Below are 24,791 nucleotides of genomic sequence, written 5' to 3' on the forward strand. Positions count from 1 at the left end.
AGACAGCTACCATCCAAACCTCCTCCCCATCTTGTCAGTGAACTGCTAAAAAGCTGGCAGAGGCATCAATTATCAATCACTTAACTAATGTATTCAACCTATGCCTTGCCTCAGGTAGTTTTCCTACAAATTGGAAAACTGCACATGTAACTCCACTACATAAAGAAGGCACCAACAACAACCTCAACAACTATACCGTCCAATTTCCAAGCTTCCAAATTTGGCAAAAGATTTAGAATCCAAATTTAATAATCAAATCAAGTACCATATGTCATGTCATTTAATTCTTAACCCTTTGCAAATTGGATTTAGGTCAAATCAACGTACTATCACTATGGTCACTAAAGTCACAAATGACATTCTAAATGCCTTAGATAGGAAGATGCATTGTGCGGCCTTATTTGTTGATCTCGCCACGGCTTTTGCAGTTCACCACAACTTACTCCTACAAACACTTTTTAATATTGTCTAGCACAAGGGAAAGTTCATATAATGTTGCATAAGATCATGATATTTTCCTAGACAATATTGTATCAAACACTCACCAGGTTGAATGACCTGAGGTTGTTGATGGGGGATTTGGACGGCAGGTTGTTGAACTGGTAATGAGAAGGAGACATTTATCTTTAGAAGGGTTTAAAGAACAAGCTTCTACATGGCCACATGGCCTGAAATGACAGGAATAACTCAAGAATATAAAAACAACATTACAGTAGGTAAAGTAAGATAAAAGTCCCCGATCTCTTACTTTGTTGGTTGTCAGGATTAATGCAGACTTCCACCATACAGTTCATTTGGGGGGGCGGTGCCTTTTCCATGATATTTGTGTCACGTCTCGTAGCTAGGGGTAACGGGACATACAAAATAAAACCAGATGGCAAGGGGAAAGAATATTTATTTAAAGAAAGCAAGTAAGCAGAAAAACAGAGAGTGTTAACAGAAAAATGGGCCGATGGGTGCTGCGGAAAACCAAAAACTTAATATAACAAAAGGAGATCCTCAAAAGGACTCACTCAGACCTCACTCTGACATCTCTCCATGTAGTGCATGTATACACCGCATTCCAAATTATTATGCAAAATTGAATTCAGTGTCATAAATCATAAATATTTACTATATATCAAGTCTATTTGGATCACTGAAATCAATCTCAGACACCTGTAATAAATAGTCTGACTGGTGAGCCCAATTAAAAGAAATCTACTTAAGAAGGACGTCCACATTATCAAGCAGGCCTCAGGTTTCAAACATTATGGGAAAGAAAAAGGAGCTCTCTGCTGCAGCAAAGCATCAAATGCGTCTTGGACAAGGTATGAAACAGAAAATTTAAGCGTGATCATTGTACTGTAAAGAGATTTGTGGCTGATTCAGGGCACAGACAGGTTCGTCCAGATGCAGGCATAACGAGGAAGGTTACTGCCAGACAAATTCATTGGATTAAGAGAACAGCTGCTAAACTGCTGTTACAAAGCAGCAAACAGGTATTTGAAGCTGCTGGTGCCTCTGGAGTCCCGCAAACCTCAAGGTGTAGGATCCTCCAGAGGCTTGCAGTTGTGCAGCAACTTGCAGCATGAACCTACTATTAAACTATTTGGCCACCCCTAACCAATGCTCACAAGCAGAAACGGTTGCAATGGGCCCAGAAATACATGAACGCAAATTTTCAAACCGTTTACTGATGAGGGCCATGCAACCCTGGATAGTCCACATGGAAGGAGTGGTGGATGGTTGGTGGATGGCCTCCATGTCCCAGTATGTCCCATGTCATCAGCAAGGAGGTGGCAAAGTCATGTTTTGGGCCAGACTCATGGGAAGAGAGCTGGTGGGCCCCTTTAGGGTCCCTGAAGGTGTGAAAATGACCTCAGCAAAGTATACAGGGTATCTGACAGACCACTTTCTTCCATGGTACAAAAAGAAGAAACCACTCAGCTTCCTCCTCCAGGAACTGGGTGGGATCTCCCCCAGGCATCACATCCCTAGCACGGGATCGCACAGCCTGCTTTGCATCTCAATTCAAGCACAATCAATTATGAGGGTGCCGACGTTAGCCATAACCCTATGTTGGCCAACAGGGGCAAACGCCCTGCAACTTCAAAAAACACATGGAAATAGTCCAAAAAACCAACAACTTTATTAATTTGACATCACATGTGCAACATTCAGCAAACGTGCTGCATATACACACAACCAAATAAATAAACACAATGCAAATGAAAAACTATGCAAAAAGAAAAGCACACAAACCACGAAAACAAATGCTGTATCCAGATTACAAGACTGAAGTTCTCCAGGCCTCTAGAGGGAGCAGCTAAGTGGCACAGCTGGATTTTCCGACCAGTCCGAGTCTGTCCAGCTCCACGTGCCCTCTGTTCCTGGTCTCGTGCACACACGCTCTCTTGTGTCCCCTCTCTTCCTGCTTTATTTTGAAGTCCGGTTTTTGTCTCATCCTGTCTTTTTAGTTTCACTTCCTGTGTCTTCCCGCTCTTGTGATTACCTGATGTTTTCCACCTGCTTCCCTTCCCTCTTGTCACCTGCCTTTCGTAACCTCAGTACCTTGTTTATTTAATGCCTTCGTCTTATCAGATTGTTTTGTCCTGTCCTTTTAATCTTTTTGTGCCTTCCCTGTGAGTTTTTTTTCCCTGCCATTGTTCCCTGGTTTTTGTTTTGCTCTGCTTTCCCCCCTGGACCATTTTGGGATTGTTTTGGATTTTGTGGCTTTTGTTTGATCCTGTGTTTTTGTGGACTTTGTTTTTTGTTTCAATAAAGCCTTTGGAAGCTCTCCTGCCTGCTGCCGACTCTGCTTTTGGGTCCTCCTTCTGCATCTTCACAGAAACGGGACCAAAGTGAAGATAGTGGCGACATAACAAGGTTAGTATTCATTTTAACATTTGGCCCTCTTCTTTTACAGCTTTAGGTGTGTGTGTATTAAAGGTACTAAAACCCCAAAACATCTTAAAAAATTGTGTCGTGAACTTGCGATTTCATTCTTCCAAGAATGATTAGCAAGAATGTTCTTCATGACAGTTGCATTGTTGGACTGATACACACGTGAGTGATAACAGATCTTGTCAAACCTGTCCAATCTGTTCAGGAATCAACAACCATGTCAACACTATTGCACTTAGAATTCATTACTTGTTCTGATGAAACCTATTCCCCAAGATGGAAGATTTAACTCATCATGTTAATGTTGCTTTTAACTTGACATGGGACAAGCCAATGCCACCTTTTAACCGGTACATGCTATAAACCAAGCAACACACACACACCTTCATTTAGTGCAGATTTACTGTAGTTGTTTCAATTCATCATAAAGTACTAGACATTGTATTAAAATACCTTTTACACATTTTCTATGACACACTGTATTTTTGTAAATTTTTGACAGTCACAATAGGACAACAAACTGACTTTTAGGATGAGTGTGATAGATGACTCCTTTCTGAATCTAAAGCATAGACTAAATCAGAATACAGCTGCTCAAAATCTCAGCAGTATTCTAGACTTTGCTTGTTTTATTTTTGTAATTGCAGTTGAGTTGCGCTTTTTTATTTTAAACTAATCACACTATATGGCAACAATTTAGACAAACAAACTTTCAGGATTTCCTAGCCTTCTTTACTCTGAGCCTACACAGGTTTTTATTTGAGGCCGGTTGTAACGCTACTTACCTTGATAAAGAAGTTTAGGAGGGTGCGTGACAGCTTCTTCCTCCAACGATTGAAAGCAATGGAAGATGACAAAGATTTTGCTGTGATGTGTCTGGAAGGTGGAGCAACGTTTTGAAAAGCATCATATCTTAGTTGTTGATCACACTACACGTTGTATAATATCGCTGTTCCAATTTATAGCTATTTGCTACACTTAAAAAAAAAAATCACCACTTGGTAATGTGGCAAGACAGAAAACAAGTCCAACAAAACTAGACATTATATTGTCTTTATTTACTGTATGCTGTGTCATGGTATAAGATCACTAAATTCTTGGAAAATGTTGTTGGTTGAAAACTTTTATTTAGTAGAAACCCAGTGTTGGCCTTACAGGGACAAATGAGTGTAACAAGTACACAATAAAACCTAAAATTGACAACATCAATTGTCATATCCAAGTTGTATCAATGTTTCAATGACTCTGAGAAACCTTTTAAGTGTTCCATGTCCAAGACTATACCAAATGCTATTCTATTTGGAAGGTGCTAAGTAAATAAACTCTTTTCTCTAGCAGTCTTACTGTAATCCTAGGGATTTTCTGAAAGAAGACTACACTGAATTTGTGGTATATTTTGAATATGTTGTGCAAGCAATGGACTTTTATAATTTGGTTAATTTTCAAAGTTCAAAGTGTAAATTTGGACATTTGCAAACATTGGGCTGACGAGAATAAAATGGCTGTTTGGTAGACTGACATGAAAAAGGCTAGCTTTAAAAAAATATATTGTTATGAACAATTACCCAAACCAACAATACATTAGTCTGTCCATTCCCCAATTATTCTAAAGCTCAATTCCTATTTACAATTTTAATCTTTAATAATGGGTAAAAGAGCACCAGCAGAGGGCTCTGTAACAGTGTTCCAGAGTGTCACACAGAGCCCCCCCAAGAAAGGCGACTGACGCAGCTGTTGTGTGGAGGTCGCCCTCTGTTACTAGCAAGACTCCTTTTAAGAGGAAAAACTATTTCTCTCACTAGACTATCATGTACCCTAGCAAAATTCTGGCCTTGCTTGTATTGACTCACAAAAGAGAAGAACAAATTGTAAGGGTGAGTGCAACAAAGAGGTTAGTAAGAAGGCATTAAAATGATCACAGCTGTTTAAGGACTAACTCATTGAAGACCCTGTCTCTCTGTACAAAGGTTATAACAGAAATATAACTAAGCCATCGCCTCTGTTTTGTTCTGAGGCATCATTCTCTATCCTGTGCGTGCTCTCCTGGATCTTTCTACAATCATCAGAATAAAACAGTCTACGGAATAAAAAGGAGAGGTTTGTACTGTATTTGGTGTCGCTGAAGCAAAACAATAACTTTTCATCTATTATGTCAACACTTAAGTATTTCACAATCTCAAAAGTTTAAGATAATGGTATAATTATGTAGTGATGTGAATGTGTATTCCTGTAAGCAGGCTGACAGCAGAGATGAAGTGTTTGCTTCATTTGTTAGTGTTGTTGGCTAAATCCTTTGAGACCTTGTTGGTGACTTGAGTCATCCTGACTGGGCTTGACATTTATTTCAAAGGGAAACGTGGCCAATAGTAACGTAAGCTAATTTCTCCCACCAGGACCAATCTCAATCTGCCATCTTTAATACATTTTTTTTTTCATACTCTGTCTTCTAGGAGTTTGAGGCCAGTTTTATTGCTGCTGCACAATGCCTCTTAAACGTGCTAACACAAAATATTACACCTGAACAATGAAAGAAACAAAGACAGAATGCTTTCCTTGACGAACAATATTCCATTGCTATCCTGTAAAGAATAAGGGTTGTAATTTTAAGTGGAGGCAACTGATCTGACAGTTGACAGAAGAAATTGTGAGCTGTGGTTACACAGGGCTTATAAAGTTGGACAGGACAGTATTATAAGGTGTGTAAACTATGTATGTACACATTTAGCAGAGAGTCTATTTATATTACAAATAAAATAAAACAAACGTTACGTCAATTCTACTGCCAAAGCCCTTGACCAAGGCATAGATGAGAACTGGAGTTTATTGGCGCACTATGTTGTTGTATTGATTTGAGCAAAGCTTTTATCTGTTGTATTTTTGTTGTTTCTGGCATATTCTGTTTTAGATGTTTTTTCTGGATATTATATGCTTTTATTATGTTATCTATAATTGTACAGCACTTTGGGGCGGTAGTGACTGTTTGTAAATGTGCTATATAAATAAACCTTGACCTTGTGTGTGTGTGTGTGTGTATATACATTAGCTGATGTCAATGCTTTTGGGATGAAAGAAGGTTGATGATGATTCAAGAGAAAAACATACCTTCATCATCACTCAACAACTCATCTTCACGGTTTGTGAACGTTTTTTGTTTTGTTTTCCTCCTCCACTACTCAAGACAAATGTTGTCTGTTCACAACAGAGCTATTGTTCTACATGCTACAATGCGTCTGACTCCTATCCTTCAGCAAATCAGAAAAGGCATGAAGGTCTACAACCTTGAGTTGTTTGACAGACACCCAGATCTCTGCTCAAACCTGTTTGTCCCCAACGAGGACGATAACAGAGAAAATATGCCGGACATTTCCTCATCCACATTTGCTTTACTGCTTTTTATTTGACAGGATTGTACACGTTTTTATAGTTGCATTTCTTTGAATAATGCACCATTATCTTTTCATGAATTGCTGTTATTTTGTTGCACATAATTTTGGAAGTATGTAATGTAAACTGACTTTATTTTATCTTTAGGCAGATGCTGATTACATAATGAGCATCCTAGTGCCTGAGCTGAGTTAGAGGGGAAGTCCAAGGCATCTAAGAGAAAATGCCATCAAACTTCTTCCAGGACTTTCTAAAGGCCTCAAAATCACAGGTTTGATTTTGATTTTTTTTTATTTGATTTTTTTTTTTAGTTTTTAGCACAATTTGCCATGCAGACAGTGAAAAGTAATAACTTGAAAAATAACTTGTATGGTTTTCTTCTACTTTCATCAAGTCCACATGAAAATAAAAAAAGCATGCAGTACGTGCAGACTGGGCTGGGCTTTTGAGAAATGTATTTTTCTCTTTACATCGTAATGAAAAGCTGATTTGTTACTATTCAAAGACAACTGTTAATATTATGCAAGATGACCATGTGACTAGAATATCACAAAAGGATTGAAGTGACACCTACTGCTGGACATGAACAGCAGCTTTAAAATAAATAAAACCCACAACAATTCAGTGACAGGAGAAGTGTTACTCAAACAATGGCTTTTGAATGTATGAGCATCATAATTATGTTTTTGATTATGTAACCCGCACCTTTCACAAAAATGTGAAAATATACAGGGAAATTGATGTGACATAAACGTAATCATGCAGATCAAACAGATGCTTTACTAGGGGGTATGTAATGCAAATGAACAATTTCTTCACTAGTTCATATATTTCACAATGTTCAACTAGGATTGTGCAACACAAAAATAACATCACTGCCTTAGTATTTGAGACAGTGTTCTTCAGATGGTCATGGTTACATCAAATTATTTGTACGCTCAGACAGAACAACCAAGACAGGCTATTGTTAACAGACAACACTTATGTATATGGCTCACCCATATTCTACAGAGAGCTGTACTGTACCTGATAAGTTTCTGTCCACATGGACCCTTGACGGAATATATTGGTTGGCATGGTTTAATTTCAGTTGGACTAATAGCTGGTTTGATTTGGATTGAGAGATGATTTAATGGAAAGTAACTCATGCCAATCTCTATGTATTGTGAAGGGTATGTGATGATATGGGGCTATTTTAATTCCAAAGGCCAAGGGAACTTTATCAGGATGCACAGTATCCTGGATCCATGAAATAACTGCCCTTTAATAATAAAAATCAGCCTGCCTCTATGGGAATTTAACATAGGGGTGTGTATACTTATTCCCCCTGTATTTTAAGGAAGAAAGTTTATTTATTTACATTTCTATTAGTCATTCAAAAAGAAAATTGGTGTCCTTTAAAATGTTGGATTTTTCCTTTTTTTTTAATCAAGGCATTGAGATCTATTTACAAAATATGTTTCAAAACATCAGACAAGGCACATACAACATCTTGTGGCAGTTATACTACATTAGCAAAAGAGTGCACAAGTCCCATTTCATGGCTTAAAACAAACTGCAATTGGTCCAAATCCACTGGCTGAAGTTGCAGAACTTTATGAAGCCTTTAACATTTTTTTCCATGAACTGCCACCCGATCAAAGATGCCTGTAATTATAGAGAATATACACACAACTCACAAAAATTGGATAAGACATAATTAAAATAGAAATATCATAAAAATACTTATTTTTGTTTACAAAAACTACATTGAGATATTGCAATAGGGGATGTCCAAGTAACCTGATTAACACTATCAGTTAAAAATGTACTGGACTGAGATACATATACATTATAATTTTTGTGTTCTAAGGCAGTTTGTTTAAGGCAAGTCAGTGAATGTGTTATGCCTGTTAGTGAAGGTATGATTTAAACCAGTCAGTCAACAGAAATATCCTTGGCGTAGAGTCATGTGGGCAAACATTGTCCTACACGGAGATCTGGTTTATCATGTGGTCATAAACAGCACATGCAGTTCTGAGGATTCTGTGCATCTCCATTGACAGCGCGGGAGGTGTAGTTAGGTGCAGTGTACACTCCTTTGTTCTAAGTTTAATATTTACATTGGTTAATAATTAACAAGTGTCAGTTAGTTTTTTTTTTTAAGTGTACACCCCTAATAGTAATGTATGGAATTGTGCTAATGTTATACAACTAATGTAAATGTGCTGTATTTATATAGCGCTTTTCTAGTCTTAACGACTACTCAAAGCGTTTTTACATCATACAGGATACATTCAACAATCACACACTGTGGCCGAGGCTACCGTGCCACCTGCTCATCAGATAAACACTCACACACATTCACACTCCAATGCGCAGCACTGGAGGCCACTCGTGGTTAAGTGTCTTGCCCAAGGACACTTCGACATGGGACTGCAGGGCCAAGGGATCGAAGCACCAACCTTCCGATTGGCAGGCAACCGCTCTACCACTGAGCCACAGCCGCCCCTGAATGTCTGAATACTCTGGAGCAGCCAATGCAAAGAAAGGCAAATTTGAGTACCATTGTCTGTTGGAGCCGCGAGTCTGCCATTTCCATCCAGTTCAGCAAGACCTCTTTCTTTTGGCCTAATGTAATTAATGCTTGTGTTTAAAAACATAGCTTAAAAACTTTCATGGGAAAAAAAACAAATCAAGAAAATGTGTAAAGATTGAAATTGAAAAACACAACATGATGCATAAGAATATCAATATAAAATAATAGGATTGAAAAAAAGAAACTGAAACATAAGTATGCAGCATCTTCCATGGTAAAAAATAAAAAAAGGCACACCTGTGGTTTTTTCATAGTGCTTACTTCCTGATTGGAGTGGTAACAATTAACCATTGAGGTGTTTGGCCATGTGGCACATACTGTATATTGGCTATGAGGAGAACTGTGTTCAGTGCATTTTAAAAGTGTTGTTTTGAATGGCAAAATGTGTGTAAAGAAGAATATGTTTTGACTTTTGGAGACTTGAAGAGGTTTTGCTTGTGTGTCAGTTTAAATAATTGTGCGATGCATGTCATTTTAACATGTTAGCAATTAGAAAAAACTGTAACTGTATCTATCTGGTCATTGATCAGCTCCCAGCAGCAAATTTCCTCGATATAGTTGGTTTGGAAAGTGTGTGTGTGTGTGTGTGTGTGTGTGTGTGTGTCTACCCTGAACCCGAAATGCAAGACACAGTTGCCGACAAAAATCTAAAAATCTTTAGACATAATTTCTCAAAATATTGGACCAGTTCAAAGTCATGAAAATATTGTTTCACTACTTATACATCCATCCATCCATCCATCTTCGACCGCTTATCCGGTATCGGGTCGCGGGGGCAGCAGCTCCAGCAGGGGACCCCAAACTTCCCTTTCCCGAGCCACATCGACCAGCTCCGACTGGGGGATCCCGAGGCGTTCCCAGGCCAGGTTGGAGATATAATCTCTCCACCTTGTCCTGGGTCTTCCCCGAGGCCTCCTCCCAGCTGGACTTGCCTGGAACACCTCCATAGGGAGGCGCCCAGGAGGCATCCTTACCAGATGTCCAGACCACCTCAACTGGCTCCTTTTCAACGCGAAGGAGCAGCGGCTCTACTCCGAGCTCCTCTCGGATGACTGAGCTTCTCACCCTATCTCTAAGGGAGACGCCAGGCACCCTCCTGAGGAAACCCATTTCTGCCGCTTGTACCCTTATACTACTTATACAGCAGAAAAAATATAACACAAACTTACAATTGTCTTTTTAAATGTGAATTGATTTTTTTCCAACTCATATACTCATTTACTCATAGACTTGACACTTTGTTTTTCGTAGAAGTTATGTCTGCATTTGTGAACCACTAAATATCAATGTCTTTTTTTTTTTTTTGTTAAATGTTTTACAGACAAATGCTTGTGTTTTTTTTGGCTATGTCCTTGTTTGCTTTTATAAGTTTGGATTCTTTTCTTTCATTTTGCTGTACAGACACGTGCACAGCAGTTTGACATCCAATCACTGAGCTGACATGGGGCTTCTGGTATAGGACCTGTTTTAACTCAACCATCACTGTTGAGAAAAAGCTAAATTGATGTTTGTCCCGATGCCCTGTCAAAATCCTAAATTAAGGGGCATAACAAAACCCTTGTCACAAGCCGAGAGCAGCAGGGCTCGACAGTACTGTTGCCCGGTTGTCCTTGGCAACTAGATTAAGTCAATTGGCAACCAGGAGTCTGACTGCGTGTCAATCACTGCTCAGGCACACAGATTCATTCTCCCTTGTGGCGGTAGAGGCTCAGGAGACTGGGCTTTAGCAACACAGACATGACTTAAGTTTGCGTTAACTTAAAACTTATCAACCTTGTGGTGCATTCAATATTATTGTAAAATACCCTTTTCTCATCTGTTTGTTGTTTAACAGTACTGTAAGTTTAGTCTAAAATGAGTTTTGTGATCTGTTGTACCCCTCTTTGAGAGAGATGGTAAATTATACGTCAAGCCATTCTCTCATTGTTTTAAGATTTGTGGTATAGTTACATATGAAAATAATTGCTCCAAATATTGGCAGTTTTAAAAGATGGCAACCATATTGTCAATTTCAGCAACCAAAAGCTGATGCCTGGCGACCGCTTTAGAAAGTTAGCGTTGAGCCCCGGAGCGGTTCTTTTTTTATACCCACACAAAGACTGGATAGGAAAAAGATGGTTAATTCCTTTCAGGATGCTTACATTTTCCACAACTTTCACCAACTACGTAGGTTAGTCTGTATGTAGCCAGAGAGGAAAACCAAGTAGGCATGTGACTTGCTGCTGCCCTTCAGCTCATCGCTTTGAGGACTAAGTAATAAGACTAAACTCAATAAGACCCAAGACAAAAATGTTAACACTTTTGGTTAACATTTCCCTTGTCAACTACAGGGGCTGGATAGTAAGAGGAACATTTTCAACAAGTTAAGTGAGGGGATATGTCGTCCCCCATGGAAATTACGAAATGCTGACCTTCTGCTTTCATTGCTGCACTGTAGACAGTCGAAAGGCTTTATTTTTTATCTTAATTAGGAACAGGTGAAGGAACATCAGCACTAATGCATTATCATCAAAGAGGCGTCCTACTCTGAAGAAAATAAAAGAGAAAAACATTGTTTTAATTTGTTTTAATTATCCAGTTTAATGGTCTCTCTGCTGGCACTTTCTCAGGGTCCATGCTTTCATCCACTCAAGCTGGTGGAAAATTGTAAAGGTATAACACTTTTTTGTATTGGCTGACTCACATCTCCAATGTAGATTACATCATTGCCGGCTCAAAAAGCAAAACGTGACAGCAAGTGAAGATGGGGTGCTAACATTCGAGCTGACCTGAATGCACCACCAGGACTCAGCTGGCTTTTAGTCAGATGTTCAGCTTTTTAACATAAACATTTTCTGGGTATGAAGAACAAAATGCTGTTCTAGGAAAATACAAGAGAAGGGTTTAATGCAAATTTGTCAATAGGTAATTATGCATCTGAGCATGCAAAAATGACCCGCGAAGTTCCCCAAGACTCCATTCTGGGGCCACTTCTATTTAACATCTACATGCTTCCACTGACTCAGATTATAGAAAATAACAAAATGAGTCAACATAGGTATGCGGATGATACAAATTTATTTAACCTTATTGCCAGGAGACTATAGTCCAATACAAAAACTGACTAAGTGCATTGAACAAATTAATGATTGGATGTGCCAGAACTTTTTTAAATTAAATGAAGGAAAAACTGAGGCGGTTGTTTTTGGAGCAAAGAGGAACGATTAAAAGTCTGCGCAACGCTTCAAACAAAAGACAAAGCCGGAAATCTTGGTGTGGTCATGGACCCTGACCTGAATTTTAACAGCCACATTAAGACTGTTAGAAAGGAAGCCTATTATCACTTTAAGAATGTATCCAGGGTTAAAGTACTTATGTGTCAACAGGATTTGGAAAAACTTGTCCATGCTTTCATCTTCAGTGGACTTGACTACTGTAACAGTGTCTTTCCAGGTCTTCCTAAAAAAGTCAGACAGCTGCAGCTCATTCAGAACGCGATTGCTTGAGTCCTCACTAAGGCCAAGAACGTGGATCACATCACACCAGTTCTAAAGTCTTTACACTGGCTTCTTGTGCCTCAAAGTACTTTTGCTAGTTTATAAATCAACAACGGTTTAGGGCCAAAATACATTTCTGATCTTCTACTACACTATGAACCACCCAGACCTCTCAGGTTTTCTGGGACAGGACTGCTTTCTGTCCCCAGAGTCAGAACTAAACGGGGGAAGCAGCGTTCAGTTTCTATGCTCCTCATGTCTGGATCAAACTCCCAGAAAACTGCAGGTCCGCTGCAACTCTGTTCTTTTAAATCAAGGCTGAAGACCTTTTTTTTTAGATGTTGCCATTCTTTAATTGGTTGTTCATTTCTTTAATGTTTAATTTCTCATACTGCATTGTAACTTTTAGTCTTGTGTTTTATCTGTTTTTATTCATTTTAACTGTTTTTGTGCAAAGCACTTTGAATTGCCCTGTTGCTGAAATGTGCTAGGCAAATAAATCTGCCCTGCCTTAAAGCCACACAACACTTGCGTACAAAAGACATGCAAGCTAAAGAAAAGACTATGATTCTCAGTTTCAAAGTAATTTACGTCAGATGAACAGTGTTTGCTGCTCTTTTGATAAAAAAAACCTGCAATGTTTGTCATTTAGGCAACCGTTGTTGTTTGAACTGCAGCCCAAACTGTACATCTTGTTTGGTGGTCTGTTCCATTGTCCTAAACTTGGAGGGTTATGTAGAAAAGGAGTTCCTAAACAGTTCCCTTAATATGGGAAAATCGATTTGGAGTCTTTACCATTGGCAATTTTTTCAATACTCTTAACGATTTTCCTAAACACACAGATAGCACAACATCTGTCTGTGTCGGCTATACAATTAACACATTTCTTGTTGCTTTGACACAAAATGCATAGACCTACAGTTAACACAAATTAACATTTATATAATTCTATATGGTTGAATTGAGGATGAAACACATTACACCCGGGTTTTGCAGGAAAGGAAAGTAGAGAAAACAGCTTGATGCTGAGTGCAGCGGAGAGGGGTGAGAAGAGTGGTGAAGAGATGAGAGAGGACCAGCAGAGAGTGAGAAGCTGGTGCTGTGGAGCTGCGATGAATACAGACCGCCGACTGCGTGGCCTTTCATATTTCAACACCCTTGCTCTTCTATTTTGTTCTCCGGCGGACCTCGCTGTCCAGCCCAAAAGTTTCATAATCTCGCCAGGGGGTCTTCAGCCTTTTAAACAAACAAAGACAGGATGTTGCCTTAACATACACACACACACACAGGATTTCTACAGAGGCTTCAGTTCAACTCTCTTGCTCCTGTGGACAGCAAAGACTGGACAAGATGTTGTGTTTACTGGTTAACTGGTAAACCTTGAGACCGACGCATAACCGACTGCTATCTGTTGAATTTTCCTCCTGTTACTCTGTCCTCTGTGAATGTCTACATCTAGAAACTAAGCTGTGCAATGCAGGGAACAACTCTGACTAGCGCATGAGCAGACAGTGGTTTACGGAGCGGTAGATGCACTATGCAACAAAAAAAACGGAGGGTTCTATGAAATGACGCTTCACTTTTTCACGATTATTCTTTCAGTGGCAGAAGAACTGCCCCGTATAAATTAGACGGCTGACTGAAGACGTGGGTAGTACAAAAAATGGAGAAAGAAAAAGCGAATGGCGTACAAGAAGCTGATCAGCGTGGAAAATTGAGCATTGACCTAAAGCAAGAAGTGGTGGAAGCCGTAGTAGGAAGAGACGACAGAGCAAAGCCTGCCAGATTGCAACTGAAAACGTAAGGGTTAGAAAATGTACTGAGAGTTTACTGTAAATCAAAAATAAAACCCTGTATTTCATCTAAATAAGTGCATTTTAAGCCATTTGGAGAGCAAAAATGTAGATTAAAACCATGTGAAAATTAGTGAATGAATCTATCAAGTAGTATTTCTTAATAGAGTCAGATTAAATATTGCACTGAATGAACCACAGTGCAATCTGGAAATACAGAAAAGGCTGAAATGATAATGAATAAAATGACATTGTTTCTGCTTCTTTCTCTGTCCTCGACTCTCTGTTCTCTCTTACTCTCTGTGTTCTCTTTCTCTGTGACTGACGCAGCTGATGATGTGTGGAGGTCCACTTCTATTACTAACAAGACTCCTTTAGAAGATAATCTATTTTTCTGTCATGTACCTTAGCGAAGTTCTGGCCTTGATTATATAGGCTCACAAAAGAGGAAAAAAGAAGAAATAGAAAATAATTGCAGGAGTGAGTGCAACACAGGTTAGTAAGAAGGGATTAAAATGAGTATGGTGAGGAAAATAAGTATTTGAACACCCTGCCATATTGCAGGTTCTCCCACTTAGAAATCATGGAGGGGTCTGAAATTGTCATTGTAGGTGCATGTCCACTGTGAGAGACATGATCTAAAAACAAAATCCAGAAATCACAATGTATGATTTTTTTACTATTTATTTGTCTGAAACAGCTGCAAATAAGTATTTGAACAGCTGACAAAATCCATGTTTTTATTCGGTACAATAGCCTTTTTTTGCAATTACAGAGGTGATACGTTTCCTGTAGTTTTTCACCAGGTTTGCACACACTGCAGAAGGGATTTTGGCCCACTCCTCCACACAGATCTTCTCTAGATCAGTCAGGTTTCTGGGCTGTTGCTGAGAAACACAGAGTTTGAGCTCCCTCCAAAGATTCTCATTTGGGTTTAGGTCTGGAGACTGGCTAGGCCACGCCAGAACCTTGATATGCTTCTTACAGAGCCACTCCTTGGTTCTCCTGGCTGTGTGCTTCGGGTCATTGTCATGTTGGAAAACCCAGCCTCGACCCATCTTCAATGCTCCAACTGAGGGAAGGATGTTGTTCCCCAAAATCCAAAAAGTTCTATTTTGGCCTCATCTGACCACATGACTTTCTCTAATGGCTCCTCTGTATCATCCAAATGGTCATTGGCAAACTTAAGACGGGCCTTGACATGTGCTGGTTTAAGCAGGAGAACCTTCCGTGCCATGCATGATTTCAAACCATGACGTCTTAGTACATTACCAACAGTAACCTTGAGCAGGTCATTGACCTGCTCCTCCCGGGTAGTTCTGGGCTGATTTCTCACCTTTCTTAGGATCATTGAGACCCCACGAGGTGAGATCTTGCATGGAGCCCCAGTCCGAGGGAGGTTGAAAGTCATGTTTAGCTTCTTCCATTTTCTCCATTGCTCCAACAGTGGACCTTTTTTCACCAAGCTACTTGGCAATTTCCCCGTAGCCCTTTCCAGCCTTGTGGAGGTGTACAATTTAGTCTCTAGTGTCTTTGGACAGCTCTTTGGTCCTGGCCATGTTAGTAGTAGAACCATACTCCTGGATAGGGATTGGACTCTTCTCCAGAGTCGCTGGGTGTGAGGTGCTGGGTGGGTGTGGGGATACTCACAAGTCCTTGGCTGAGTGCAGCTACGTGGGAGTTCACACCGGTGGATGAGAGGGTTGCCTCCCTATGTCAGCGGGTTGTGTGGTGTAAACTGTGAGTTGTTTGGCCATGTGCACCAAAAAAGAACTTGGAGTATTCTGCCTTAATGGAGACCTTGGTGCTCCAGTGGAGGAACCCATAGTTCTGCCGGGGGACTTCAACACACATCATTGCATTGAAAAACTGAATCTGAATAGTATAGTTTGAAATTGAATTTATTCGTCTGGAGCTGAAATCCAATAAAATATGATCATCAATGAAAATGCAACTCTACATATATCTTCAAATAGAGAGCATTGAATGGAAGGTTATGCAAAAATGGAACAGTGTGAGTAACAGCTTATCACGTCATGATTTATTTGACCAATTCATCAGCCAGTACTTCACTAAATAAGATGTTAATGTGTGAAAATTTAATTTTAAATTGATTTGCTCTGGGTTTGCGCTGGAATTTAGCATCTACTTATGTGGTAGTTAGCTGACATGTAATTAGCAGCTGGATGTGATAATTGGACATGTTTTCCAGTGTATTGCAGCATGGAAGGCATAAAGGACATCTGCCAACATGGATCAATGCTTAATGTCACTCTCAAAGACAAAATTTATTTTGTTGTTGTTGTTGTTTGTTTGTTTTTTTTACAAATTTGAGCAATCAGCTTTTGGACTAAGAAAAAAAACTGGTCCACAGGCTACCTGATGATTTTTGATCTTTGAATTTGATGATTCACAAGTCAGATTGACATTTGGTTTTCTCAAGTAGAAATGTTTGAAGCCAAGGCACATCATTTTATAATGAACCATGTGATTATGGTTATACACGAGAGTACAAGTTGAATTACTTGTATCTCTTACATGTCCTTGTCTCCCTCTGGGCCAGAATTATTGGGGCCATATGTATCCACCAAATTCTATGTTAATTTATGCTCTATTTGTGAAAAAAAACTGTTAACAGACTAATAACCAAGATGTCAAGATCTAAACTGGCCTTGGTATTGTTTGGCAGCCCAGATTAGCACAGCAATGCATTGTTTCTCAAACAATTCTGAGTCACATATTCATTACCCATGAAGTTCTTTATTTTATATACTGGTACCATAGACCGTTAAAAGGATACATTGTAAAACCGCTAAAAGATACATGTAGCCCATTTTTCAAGAATTCTGAGTCTGGTACAAAATACAAGCACACTTGAACACAGCATCAGATCAACCCTGTTTACTATAAATTTCAAAACTTAAGCTTAATTCTTACTTAATACTTGGGTGTAAAAAAACTAATTCTGAAGATGACTTTGATGTTTGCCAAGATGCACAAAGCCAGACTATCAACACCAGATTTAAACTAATACAACTGAAATGGGTCATGCGTGCGTAGGCCAACATAACTCCCTCACACTATTTCGATGATAATAAAAAAAAGAAATGTGGCCTAGAGGAACGTCACATTATTTCACTGCCTTTGGAGCTGACCAACAATTAAAAATGTCTGGGAAATGTCTTTATTTCTTGGATCCAGAGATTGGCATGGGATACCTTCCATTATATCATCTCTCAATGCAAATCAAACCGGCTATTAGTCCAACTGAAATAAAACCATGCCAATCTCTAGGTATGGTGAAAGGTAGGTGATGATATGGGGTTATTTTTATTCCAAAGGCCAAGGGAACTTCATCAGGATGCATGGTATCCTGATCCATGAAATAACTGGCCTTTAAAAATACAAATCTGCCTGCCACTATGAGAATTTAACATAGGGGTGTGTATACTTATGCCCCCTCTATTTTAAGGAAGACCATTTATTATTTACAATACATTTTTCATTCACAAAGAAAATTGGTGTAGGTTGGAGTTTACCTAATGTTTTAATTAAAATGGTGATGTATGATGTATGATAATGATAAATTTCCAAACAGAATTTTTTTTATTCCTCTTTTTAGTCAACTTAAGCACGGACATGTAAACTTATGAACACCACTGTATACTGTATACATGTGTATATTTATATACATGTATACGTATATATGAGAATATATAAATATACGTGGGAATGTACAGACACACTAAGTTCATACTATACTTCAGAAATGTGTGGTTTTTACAACAGCATTTTATTCCAAGGAAACCCAACAAACATATAGCACCAAAGCATCTAAACAACTGTATATATATAATATGTTATCTGTATTTGCATTTGAAAGCCTTCAGTCTTAAGACCTTTGCTAATGTTCTTCTTGCAAGGACAGCTTCCACAAGTTTCTCTCTCATCACCTCCCATCCTTACATTCACTTGATGAGCCTCTTTTCACTGCGCGCCACAGATTAATGTTCTTGTTTTCTTTACATAGGCTAAAAAAAGCAAAAACATCGACCATTGAGATTTTTTCACAGCTAAACTTAGTCTCACTACTATATGTCCAATAAAGTCATTCCATTAATGTGAACATTATTAAATTCTTATCAGCTTTTATTGGATAACACAATAACTGCTTTTATAAAGGGATTGGTTTTGTGGTGATATAACACTAATACCAGAAACGGCTCACATAAGCGATAATAAAGCAATACTTTAGGTGTCCTAAGTGGCCAAAAAGAGAAGCTGTGTTCAAATTGTCACCTGTTTTTTAATAAAAGCTTGTGGGCCAACACATTTGCAACATAAGCCTTTCAAAAGCTAAGGGATGGTGTGGCAGCAGAGGTTCTGTGCTGCCAGTCTGATCCAAAATAGTCACTGCATATGTTTTCTATTGAACAGTTAACAAGGTGCTGAGCAAAGCATGGTCACAACAGCCACAAATGCACACACATACAAGACACGCAATTACATAAAAACACACACAAATAGGCATATACGTACACAAAGAGGGCAAAAGGTTTTGTTTTCAATGCTGGCTACATGTTTACAGAAAAACACTTCACATTTCCTGTGACTGAGACGCTGATAAACCAAGCCATTTTCTGAAAAATAAAAACAGCATACAAAAAGGATTATAGCAGACTTATCCCACAAAGCTATACAAATGTCAACTTAGTTCATCACATCTGACCCGTTTAAATTATGTGAAGAGCACAGAAGTCATTTGGAGCTATAAACACAATTTTACTATAACACATTTGTGCATTATACTGTTTTGCTGTTTACAGTTATTAAAACAACAACAGGCAAGGTTTGTATCTGAAAATACAACATGTGGCTGTGAAAGAGAACCATGTAACGCCGGTTTACCAAAATAAAGTTGATATACAGTACCTGCAGGGAATCTTCTCCACTGTGTCCTCCAATGATATTTTTGGTTCTGGTAAAAAAAATACATTCTTTCATGGTGTGTAACAGATAAATAGAGAGTGAGAGAATGGAGGCCTGGATGTTTAGGAGCTGTCATAATTGTTGAGGGCAGTTAAAAAGGCACTTTTGTCAGATGGCTGGATCATACAGGTAAAGATACACATTGAGACATGAAAAATATTCATGAGGTTGTTCCACTGAAATGGATCAGAAATGTTGGAATGCATATAGAATGAGTGTACGTGTCTGTCAGAAAGTAGCCGAGTTATACACTGTAATTGCAGAAAAACATCCGTTTTTTTCTGTTTTGATCATCTAATCAAATCCCTCTGATTCCAATTCTGTAGTCTCATACCATGTTTTTCCTCCTAAGCTTCTCTTTTCACTTCCTAAAACACAGTGATGTTCATCATTCGTTGGCTACTGTTCCTGTGGAGCTATGAATGTAGGGCTCATTGGTCTTTTAAACCCCCAACCTCGACGTCCAGGCAGTGCTGCGACCGTTGACTTCAGGGCACCTAACCCTAACCTTAACAGAGTTAGGTGCCTTGCCATAACACCGAATAGAAGGCATAGTCAGGGTGTAGTCAGGGCACTGACGGAGGGAAGTTCAGCCCTGGTTACCATGCAGGTTACCGTGGAGGCTGCTGTGGAGGTTACCGTGGTAGTGGTTGGTCCGATTCCTGGGCAAGTGGGGGGTGGTTGACATGAAGGGGTGGAGCGGTGCAGGTCTGCTGCTGTGTGAGAGATAGGCGAGCTTGAGGGGTGAGGAGAGATCTTCAGAGAAAGGAAGAAGAGGGTGAGAGTCATTAAATAAAGAAAGAAGGCAGCAAAAGAAGTGGGATGATAAAACAAATGAAGGGTGGCATGTTGATGAAGGTAAGCGGAGGGAAAGATGGAAACCGAAAGAGAATTTATTTCAACTCCGGCTAACTGTTTGTTTTTTTTGACCATAGGTTACTAAAACGAAACAATATGATTCTGCATCAAAGTTGAATAATAACAGGGCTAATGTAACAGGCCAAGTAACAATCCTTAATATTTGTGTGAAACATAAGCCCATTTTGATAAAATACAGTACTCAAGTTTTCATTGTTAGTGGCTGAGTCTGTCATTCCCACACTGGAGTTTTTATGTTGTCTTCACATGAAGACTTTGTGAATAACCAGAGATCCGTACATCATTAATTGAGCACTTGGACTCACTATCATATACTCCGTTTGTATTCTGTGACTTGTGGAGGAAGTGGTAGTTTTGATGACCGTGAACCAGTTGAACGAGCCTCTCTGACAGTCTGTTGCACCACACAGCTCAAACCTGCCTGTTGATTAAAGCTTTAGTGCGTAACTTTTTTTGTATTAATGAACATCCGCTACATTCAAGCCATTGCCAAATGAGTTGATTCAAAGCTATTTAAAACTATCAGGTTCACAAAACACTCAAATGCTGTCAGTGAAACATGTTATTAACGGCATGAACGCAAACCTATTTTAACTGAGTCAATTTCTTATTGCAAGATAACTGTTATTTTTGGAGTAGCCAATTTTGTAGTTTAATTACTTTGTGATTAATTACAATTGATTGCAAGTTAGCTATGACATTAGTGCGATTAATCGCGATTAAATATTTAAAACATTTGACAGTACTAATTTCTCGGTATGGCTTTTTTCAAAAGATTATGTCTTCCGCAAACTCGAGTAAAGATACTGAAATTACCTCTTCCGAAGAGTCCATCTTGTTTTTATAATCGTCCGTGTCCACTTTGGCTACTAGCAACTGCATGGAGTAGGGGTGGGGGCGCGTGCGGAATAACGGAAGGCTTGTGTTATGTGAATGCAACAACACTGGTGTTGTCGGACAGAATCTACGCACTGTAGCTTTAATTTAGACACACAGACACATACACACTACCTGGCTGTTCTGGGGATCGTGGAAGGCCTGGTTACGAGGGGAGAGACGGAGGCAGTCGTGTGCTGTGGTTTTCTCAGTGCGTGGAGCACTGGGGTCGCCATCATCCACACCGTTGACTTTGCACCTCACATTCCTTACACACAGCACCTGTGGGGCCACAGCAGCAACCATCTGACATCTCCAGGAACGACAACACCCATTGTGTTGAAGGTCCATTGACCATGTACATGTAATAAGATAAGGCAACAGCATTTGACAACCAGGCTAGAAAAAGATTAGCTCAGAATGTACACATTTTGAACAGTATACTCAATTTAAAAGTTGTAGTCTGATTCAAAGATAGTTATAGTGAAGCCTCTATTTGCTGATTTTTTAACATCTCTCATATTGTTCTAATGACATAAGTTTTGTCTTTTAGAAGAAAAAAAATATTACATATTGCTGCAGTCTATTGTTGCATTTAATTTAATTTGACATTCCTTTGTTGACTTCCCATTGGCCCTCAGTGGAATCCCCGCCGCTATCATAAGTGTTGTTCCATTTGTCTGAAAAACTAAGGGGAACATTATTACCTTTGGATGGAAACATGCTAAGCTAAGCTAAATGGCTGCAGATGTTGAACAACATGACATGACAGTGGTATCAAACTTGTCATCTAACTCTTGGCAAGAAAGCAAATAACTGTATTTCCCCAAATGTTTAACTACTTCTATAAACTTTATACAGATTTTATACCCAGAAGATATTCAACCTACTTTTCTAAAGCTCTGTCTGAAGTTGTCCGATAAGAAGCCATACAACACCGGGTTGGCACAGGAGTTGGCGTAGGACAAAATGACAGCAAAGAAGTAGATGCCAGCAGTGGCGCTGGACTCTGGTATAATGACCACCAGATTAACAATGTTGATGATGAAGAACGGCAGCCAGCAGAGCACAAACACCACCACGATCACCACCACCATCCGTGTCACCTTGCGCTCTGAACGCCGACGCTTGGTGAAGCCCGCCCGCGCCCCTGATGACTTCATCTGCATCATTGTGATGATGGTGAAGAGGATAAATATGAGGGTGATAATGATGAAAATGAAGGGGGGAAGGTTGTTGAGGATTAGGGAAATTATCATTATGTCGGTGCAGATTACAACATGAGTTTATACACCCACACATATACCGACCTTGATAATAATAAGTAGGTAGCAGAGGCAAATGATGAGCAGCGGTCCAAAGAAGCCCACTGTGGCAGTGTAGAGAATGAAGGCTGTTGACCACACGTTCTTTGGCTCTGGCCAGTTCATGTTGCAGGAGTTAAAAGTGTCCTAAAAGGAAAGGAAACCACCTGAGTGAAACAAATTAAAAATTCAGCCATGATATCTGCTCAGACAAGGAGGGAGGTAAACTTTGGACTTGGAACAACCAGAAAGTAGCCTAAAAGTATTGTGTCCTGTTTTTATTAAACCAATGGTCTTTGGCAGAACAGCACGGCATGTTCATTAACAAAGCAACTTTGTCAGAAGTGACGTTCTCCACCTACTTTTATTTTACGCTGTAACAGTTGCCAGCAGGTTGCAGAGAGCAGCAAGAGTCAAAAACAGTAATGTTCTGAGCTATGAAAAAAACAATGAGCTTTAAGATGCCATGACAATCCATGCAGCTGGGGAGAACTACAGATGTGTGTGATATTATGTTAAAGATTATTTAGAGCAGTTTTGAATTCAATTTAAACTGTTAAACTTAAAACTGTTCTGACATGTTTTGACGATATGCCTTCAACATTAGTATTGTTGATATTTGGCAGGTTTCTATGGATCACAAATATCAGTTTCTTTGACTGTACAAAAGTTAAAACAGTTACATTTTGCAACCACAAACACAACTTTGACAAAACACAAATAAATGAAAACATGTGTTGAATCTCCACCAGCAAATGTCAAAGTCAGCTTTAGTTTAACTTATTTTCTGTAATTACATCAACAGAATCATTTCCAGTTTTACGCTAAGCTAAGCTAACGGGTATCAACCTTCTCATCTTATTCTCTGCAAGAAAGTCAATTCAGTGTTTTTTGCAAAATGTCAAACTATTTCTTTAATTCTGATCTTGCAACATGTATTGTATGTTCCCATCATTGTTGTTAGTTCTTTAAGTAAATATGTTTGATGATCCTATACGAGTTTCTGACTGAACTGATTAGAAAATGATACATTTTTTGTCAAAGACAGCTATTAATTAAAGTTATTTTGCACTTAAATAGGAAGGATGGCAACCAAGACTGCAGTTTATACCTGAACATCAGAGAAGATGACCACAGGTAGGACCACCACAAAGGACAGGACCCACACGGCTGTGCTCACCACCTTGGCCACGCGGGGGTGTCTCCACTTGGTGCTGCGGATTGGATGAACCACAGCCAGGTAACGATCAATGGACATGACCGTCAGGCAGAAAATAGATGTGAACTGGTTCATAGAGTCTGCCGTCATGACCACACGGCACAGGAAGGAACCAAATGGCCAATAGGAGAGCACGTTTTGTGTGGTGAGGAAGGGGAGCCCGATGATGTAGAGCTCATCGGCCACAGCCAGGTTCAGGATGTAGATATTGGTGACTGTCTTCATTTTGGCATAACACAGCACCACATAGATGGCCAGAGTGTTGCCAGTCAGACCCACCATGAAGACTGTGAAGGAGATGACTGCTGTCATCAAAGTGCTGCTGCCCTGAAAGGGGACACTTTGAGTGGACAGGTTGGAGGAGATGTTGAAGAGGCGGAGGTAGGAATGGAGGAAGGGGGAGGGAGTGGCCGCAGAGGATGAGTTGAAGTCTGATGCAAGGTGAAACCAGTCAGACGGGTCTACGGGCTCCATTGTGGGTTTTGGATAAGAAGATGGTAAAACAGAGTCCAGTTATAGATTTGCTTTCTCCAGTTTTCACTGATTTGGAAGATTCATTTCTGCCATGCTCACTTTGAAACACACATAGGAGGAGGATCAGCAGCCACCCACATCAAGATATCAGATGAAAAGACCGAAAATGAGGTCTGACCTACCTGATCTATATCTAATCTAGTGTGTCTCAAATTGAAGTGTGTTTGTGTGCCTAAGAAATGGAGTGTGACTCTGACCACAGATGAGATCTATGCTCTTTCATTGGAAATACCTTTTATGCGTCTTCCTCTTGCGTCACGAGGAACTCCAAAGATAGCGATAAGTTGCCGTGTATCCTACATTCTAACTGCTAAGTTTTTGATAGGGAGTCGTATCCGTAATTACGCACCGCAAAGTCTCATCCTACTTGACACTGAAAACACAGACTTCATCATGCTGTGTCGTGCGTCAAGAAGGAGTATCGTTGGGAACAGTGCCACGGCTTTTTTGCGTACGACTTGATTGAAAGCTCTTGATAATGCCTGCGTTATGAATACAACCAGTAAGGCATATGTATTTCTTGTATTTATTTCCGCACTAATGTTATATCAACTCATTGCTTAACGACTTGTTGTAGCCTTCTACCAATGCAAAGTTGTCTTTTTAAATCTCGCATACACAAACCTACAGTGTTGATGTATTCAGAGAGCAAGAGGAGAACATGCTTACTTTGGCACAAACGGGAAAAGTCCAAATCGTTATGTGATTAAATTAAAAGGAGTAGATCCTCTAAAACAAACACCTCATTGTCTGTTCAGTCTTCTGATTCTCCCAAAAAATCTGCAATATCGATGGATATCTTGTGTCCGAGTTTCCAATCGCGCGCTGTCCGCGGTGCTGAGCAGAATGCGTCGGCAGCAGCTCCCAGCTTCT

At 39.6% G+C, this 24,791-nt stretch overlaps 3 protein-coding genes across 4 annotated transcripts in view; all 3 read right to left on the minus strand.

The window, feature by feature from the left end:
- Positions 1-2,365, minus strand: part of knop1 (lysine-rich nucleolar protein 1) — a 23,294-nt gene extending 20,929 nt beyond the window's left edge. The window contains exons 1-2 of the mRNA XM_034895906.1: positions 2,360-2,365; positions 1,895-1,897 (exon numbers count right to left, since the gene is read on the minus strand). The gene's annotated coding sequence lies outside the window, so the exon portion shown is untranslated. The remainder of the gene's footprint in view (positions 1-1,894; positions 1,898-2,359) is intronic.
- LOC117959462 (lipopolysaccharide-induced tumor necrosis factor-alpha factor homolog) overlaps positions 1-3,748 on the minus strand; it is a 7,477-nt gene extending 3,729 nt beyond the window's left edge. The window contains exons 1-3 of the mRNA XM_034896630.1: positions 3,672-3,748; positions 749-841; positions 546-599 (exon numbers count right to left, since the gene is read on the minus strand). Of these exons, the coding sequence (XP_034752521.1) occupies positions 546-599; positions 749-818 (124 nt within the window). The 5' untranslated portion in view covers positions 819-841; positions 3,672-3,748. The remainder of the gene's footprint in view (positions 1-545; positions 600-748; positions 842-3,671) is intronic.
- LOC117959105 (somatostatin-like receptor F_48D10.1) lies at positions 1,600-24,791 on the minus strand. Of its 2 annotated transcripts, XM_034896018.1 has the most exons (6): positions 23,277-24,791; positions 22,172-22,312; positions 21,752-22,024; positions 20,997-21,143; positions 19,555-19,862; positions 1,600-1,611 (listed from the first exon to the last, which is right to left on the minus strand). In XM_034896018.1, the coding sequence occupies exons 1-5, from the start codon at positions 23,856-23,858 to the stop codon at positions 19,662-19,664; spliced, it is 1,344 nt and encodes a 447-aa protein (XP_034751909.1). In that variant the 5' UTR covers positions 23,859-24,791; the 3' UTR covers positions 1,600-1,611; positions 19,555-19,661. The 2 variants fall into 2 exon arrangements, with proteins under 2 accessions (XP_034751909.1, XP_034751919.1); XM_034896028.1 differs by lacking the exon at positions 1,600-1,611 and having other exon boundaries at positions 17,931-19,862; positions 23,277-23,858.

Source organism: Etheostoma cragini, chromosome 2 (assembly GCF_013103735.1).
Source record: "Etheostoma cragini isolate CJK2018 chromosome 2, CSU_Ecrag_1.0, whole genome shotgun sequence".
NCBI classification, from domain to species: domain Eukaryota; kingdom Metazoa; phylum Chordata; class Actinopteri; order Perciformes; family Percidae; genus Etheostoma; species Etheostoma cragini.

Excerpts from the sequence above, each read along its gene's own strand:
- LOC117959105 (XM_034896018.1), bottom strand. The coding sequence starts at position 23,858 with ATGGAGCCCGTAGACCCGTCTGACTGGTTTCACCTTGCATCAGACTTC. Across the intron at positions 22,313-23,276 it reads TCATCTTCTCTGATGTTCAG|GACACTTTTAACTCCTGCAA; the intron begins GTATAAACTGCA and ends CTTTCCTTTTAG. Across the intron at positions 21,144-21,751 it reads TCAGACAGAGCTTTAGAAAA|GTGCTGTGTGTAAGGAATGT; the intron begins GTAGGTTGAATA and ends GTGGCCCCACAG.